Raw genomic sequence first — 4,699 nt, forward strand, 5'->3', positions numbered from 1 at the left:
TGATCTATTGAATGATAAGGGTAGGCACGTTATTGTCCTATTTATAGTAACTGTGATATATTACCACCATCATCATATTTCCACTGCACCCATGAGATCGGTCGATATGTTCTCAGTCAGGGCCGTCCAAATGAACACAATCCAGCACCAGTCTCACTCTGTGAATGCCTGAGATTGTGTGCTTTTTATTTACATTTGAGGTAAACCCCCTCATCACCCAATGCCTATTCCCAAGCATATCAAGGAAGAGCGCCCATAGCCTACTGGCACATATGCCAGGAGGCTGTGGGTTTAATCTTTAGCCTTTACATTTTTTAAAATGTTCAAAAAATAAACAAAAAGTAATGAAAAAGTTTTTTTTCATTATGTAAAAAGGGAAAGGTGTCTTTTACATAACATTTACAATCTGATGATAGAGTTGATTTAAAGTAGAACTCCAGCAATTCTTGTGATGTGGTAAAATGTTAGTGCTTCTGTCAAGTATTTAATGCCAAATGTGTCACAGTGGATGAAATATCATTTTCCCAACTGTCCTAGTGATGGTTATTATCAGGGCAAAAAAAAAAAAAAAACATGAAAATCCAAATGCTTCCACTGCAGCAGATGTTATAGGTAGTGTATTAATATTTCCATTACTTCATTCTTTGCTAACATTTAAACTTGATCTTAAATAAATGCATTGAATCATTCACATTGGTCCTGCAAACAAATTAACATGTGATGTTTCTACAACAGTCATACAACAATACAAGGTTAACACTTTTGTGAGAAGCCTCCTTAGGAATTACTATGTTTGTATTTTGTCTCCCTATCAAAACACTGAAGTGGTACAAAGGTCATCAACTAAACCCAAAACTCTAATAAATAGGCACATGAGTGCTTTGGTCCCCTAAATACCTGCTTGTGAATTGCTACTTTTAAGAGGAAATTTAAGACAAAAAGGTTCTGCTTAGGCATAATTGACTTTTTTATATTTTTGTATACTATAATATAAAAATGATTTAACATATATATATATATATATATATATATATATATATATATATATATTAAATAGAATACCATGGTATATGAACCTATACTTTTCTGTTCTGCACGAATCTACTAATATCAGGCTGACTTTTCTTTCACTTACCACTAAGCAATCCACTGATTAACAAAATGTCAACAAGCTTCCCTTAGGAAAAAGCATTACACTGGCTTCTATTTTGGTCTCTTTTGACGCCAGAAAAACAACACTTTGCATTAATTTTCTTCGTGTTGACTTTGTGCCCTTTTCAACACTAATTCATTTCTGGCTTGCTGTACTGTATTATAATATATGCTTCATACTTGACAAGATATTCATGAGATACACCAATTCTTTTGCCAGGGTGTGTTCCTTTTCAGTGCCGTTCAAATGACTCCTCTAACCATGGGAAGCTACGTCTTTCCTGCCTGGGGCCAAGGTGTTGGATGGTTCATGGCCTTGTCTTCAATGGTTCTGATCCCAGGATACATGATTTATTTGTTTATATCCCTAAAAGGTTCTTTAAAACAGGTATGGGCATCTTCCTTGAGCTTAAAGATAATTATTATAAATACTATTTGTAATAGAGTTCAGTGCATGAAAATGCTAAAGTTTAGCTTCTAATATAACCAAAATGTTGTATGTATTTAAATGAATTACACTTTCAGTTAATAATTTTATGCAAATGTTTGTAAGCCATTGTGGGCAGTTTTCGGCCTGTACTTTTAGACCCCCCCAAGTAGTAGTATGGTAAACTGAGGCTACAATTTTAAATTTGGCAACATGTTTAACTTTTCAAGTGATCCAGTATTTCAAATAACATATTAACGTCTACTCTAGCCCTGTGCAACTCCGTATTGTTTGACAATATTAACATGGCTGGGATAGGTTATAAAAGATGTTTTAAAAGCTCAAATATTGTTCTATAAATCTGATTTACTGATTTATTTTGCCGGGCACATTAAGAAAATCTGGACAATTTTAATTTTCTCAACAACTTCCCTGACCAATATTATTTATGGATTTTGTTAGATGGTTTGAGAGTGGACACACTTACAATAATTTCTCACTTATTTTGAAACTTTACAAAGTGTATTCCAAAGTCATTTCTTTTTAAGCCTGTGTTTTTTTTTGTCATCTATGTCCCATTACAAATAAAGTATACATTAATGCAGCAGGGACAATTCAATTCTTTCAAAATCTATCCAAAACTAAAAAAATAAATACATTTTACATACACTTTAATTTATCTGAATTGGCAGCCTACTGGTAGTCCTCCCCTCACTATAGGGTAGAATATATTTTTAATGTATTTTTTTATATATAAAAACATAATAATTGGTTTATTCTTCCAGCGCTTACAAGTCATGATACAGCCAAGTGATGATGTTGCTCATTCAGAAAATGGACCTGAACAATTGTCAAAGAGTAATTCGGCAAACAAGGAAGCCTATATCTAAAAACATTGTACTAAAAAAATGCAAGTGTAATGTTTTATAAATACAGAATGGTTGACATGACCACATATTTACATCTGGAATAAAGAATTTACCTACCTCCAGTGGCAAAAAAGGGGACCACCAATAGCAGAGCACAAGGAATTCAACTAGGCTATTTTCTTACAGTTTTGTGGAGTAAAATGAATGGTTTGTGTGTTCAGGCAATTTAGACTGTTACTGTTTTTATCTTTACTGTGAGAGTTCAATTTGTAAACTGACAACATCATTTTTAAAGTTGTATTTGGCTATGAAGATACGAGGTTTTTGTGTGACTGATTTTTAATTCTGTATGGAAAAGATTTCTTAAAATACCAGACCCCAAGATTTTGAGTATTTCAATACAAATATTATTTGTCTTTTTTTCTTAATTCAAATTTTTACAAAAAAAAGTTATCACTTACAAAATGTTTCAACATATGATTTTTTAAGTAATATAACACTTTTTTTATTTTGAGAATTTTAATGTGTTTATTTTCTTAGCAAAGATATCCAAGCACCTATCATTTAAACAAATCTTTCAAGGGACCAAATTTTATTTGTATCTTTTGTAGCAAACAGGACTTTTAGGACACCAGCTTTGCATTCTTTTCAGAAAATTTCATTTCACAGTAGCACAAATGACTGCACTATGAATGCAATATTTAATTCCATCAAAACAAAGCTTCTCAACCATTTTTCAACATTAAGGGCATTCAGATAAAAATGTCTCTTATGTAATTTAGTCAGCGAGAGGCATTGATGTTGTATGTAATAGGGATGATGACAACTTATGGAAATACAGGAAAATTTTTTTTTAAAAGGACACCAAATTGTTATGGAAAAATGAAACCCTTATGCCACACAACACCCTGGTTGGATCGACAGCACCTTCTAAATGGTTAAAATATCCATAGGTTTAATTGTGTAAATAAAACAAAAAAAAAAAACAGTTGAATTGCTTTCAGTATTGTTGGGCATTTACAGAAGTACTTTAAATGTCTATGAAGGTGTGATTGAGAGAGAAATGCACAAAAAACTTGCTGGTTAGCCAAGTCTTGTGCTTTTAAGACAATGTTATATAGCACATGTACTTTAAGTAGAACTAATATGTGAAAATTATGTTTCTCGTGAATGTTAGTTGGGTTTGTCATTTTTGTCCAAAGAGTAGAAAATAAAAAAAAATGATATAAATGTTCTTGCAATAAATTAATATTCTCAGAATGTCAAGCACATTTATTGTAGAAAATATATACAAAATATTTTAACAGAATTTGTTCAACAGTATTGTTTAGTAGACCCTGGGCCATCTCATACTCAAATGTAACATATTCTGAATTATAATGTTTGGTATGTCTGTAGCTGAACCAGGCAATATGTCTTGTTGTAACTTAATTTTGTATAAACCTGCCATTCTTTGTGAGATTCATTTGGTATCAGAGCCAAGAATATATTGGCCACTGACTGCTGTTTATTAAATGTACTTCAGTCCAATGTTGTTTGGAAACCATGCAGTAATTAATGTTTGATTGTACACAACAATGACATAAAAAGTTGACAGATATGCTATGTAGCTATCTTGTATACAACATACCTTATCTACTTTAGCAAAATAGTGATGTAGAAACTACTGTGTTTAAATTGTATCTGTATTTTTTGTAGTATCTACCCTGAAAAAATATATTATATCATTCAATAAGCTTACCTGCAATAAGATTATTGTTGAGAAACAAATAAAGTTATCTATATATAAAATCTATATGTAATGTAACATATGCATAGACAACTATATACAGAGCCTGTTAAAGAGAAAATGCAGTATTCTTTATATTTAGTATCTTGCAAACTTGTTCTATGGACCAAATGTAATATAAGATACATTTTAATGTCTTTTAATGGTGTCTATCTGTAACAAAAGCACGGTTGTCATGTACGTTTAAAAACCTAGAAATCAAATAAAGAATATATTACAAATAAAGCATGCACTGAGTTTTTAAATGTGTTCAGAATTATGTAAAGGAGTGGATACTGTTATCTGCAGTCTGCACAGTAAAGCTGCGTACACACGTCAGATTTTTCTCGCCCGATAATCGGCATCGGCCAGATATTGGGCGAGAATATGGCGTGTGTACAGTCGGCGTCGTTCATCGTCCGTGGATCTGTCCTGGCGGATCCACAAACGATGAACGACGAGCGATCCTAATGCAAGGCAAGG

At 32.3% G+C, this 4,699-nt stretch overlaps 1 protein-coding gene across 2 annotated transcripts in view; it reads left to right on the forward strand.

Moving 5' to 3' along the window:
- The window catches only part of SLC6A1 (solute carrier family 6 member 1), an 84,088-nt gene extending 79,626 nt beyond the window's left edge, over window positions 1-4,462 (forward strand). For both annotated transcript variants that reach the window (XM_072420986.1, XM_072420987.1), the window contains 2 exons: window positions 1,373-1,540; window positions 2,365-4,462. In XM_072420986.1, the coding sequence (XP_072277087.1) occupies window positions 1,373-1,540; window positions 2,365-2,469 (273 nt within the window). In that variant the 3' untranslated portion in view covers window positions 2,470-4,462. The remainder of the gene's footprint in view (window positions 1-1,372; window positions 1,541-2,364) is intronic.
- The last annotated feature ends 237 nt before the right edge of the window (window positions 4,463-4,699 follow it).

The sequence above is a fragment of the Pyxicephalus adspersus genome, chromosome 8 (genome assembly GCF_032062135.1).
Source record: "Pyxicephalus adspersus chromosome 8, UCB_Pads_2.0, whole genome shotgun sequence".
NCBI lineage: Eukaryota > Metazoa > Chordata > Amphibia > Anura > Pyxicephalidae > Pyxicephalus > Pyxicephalus adspersus.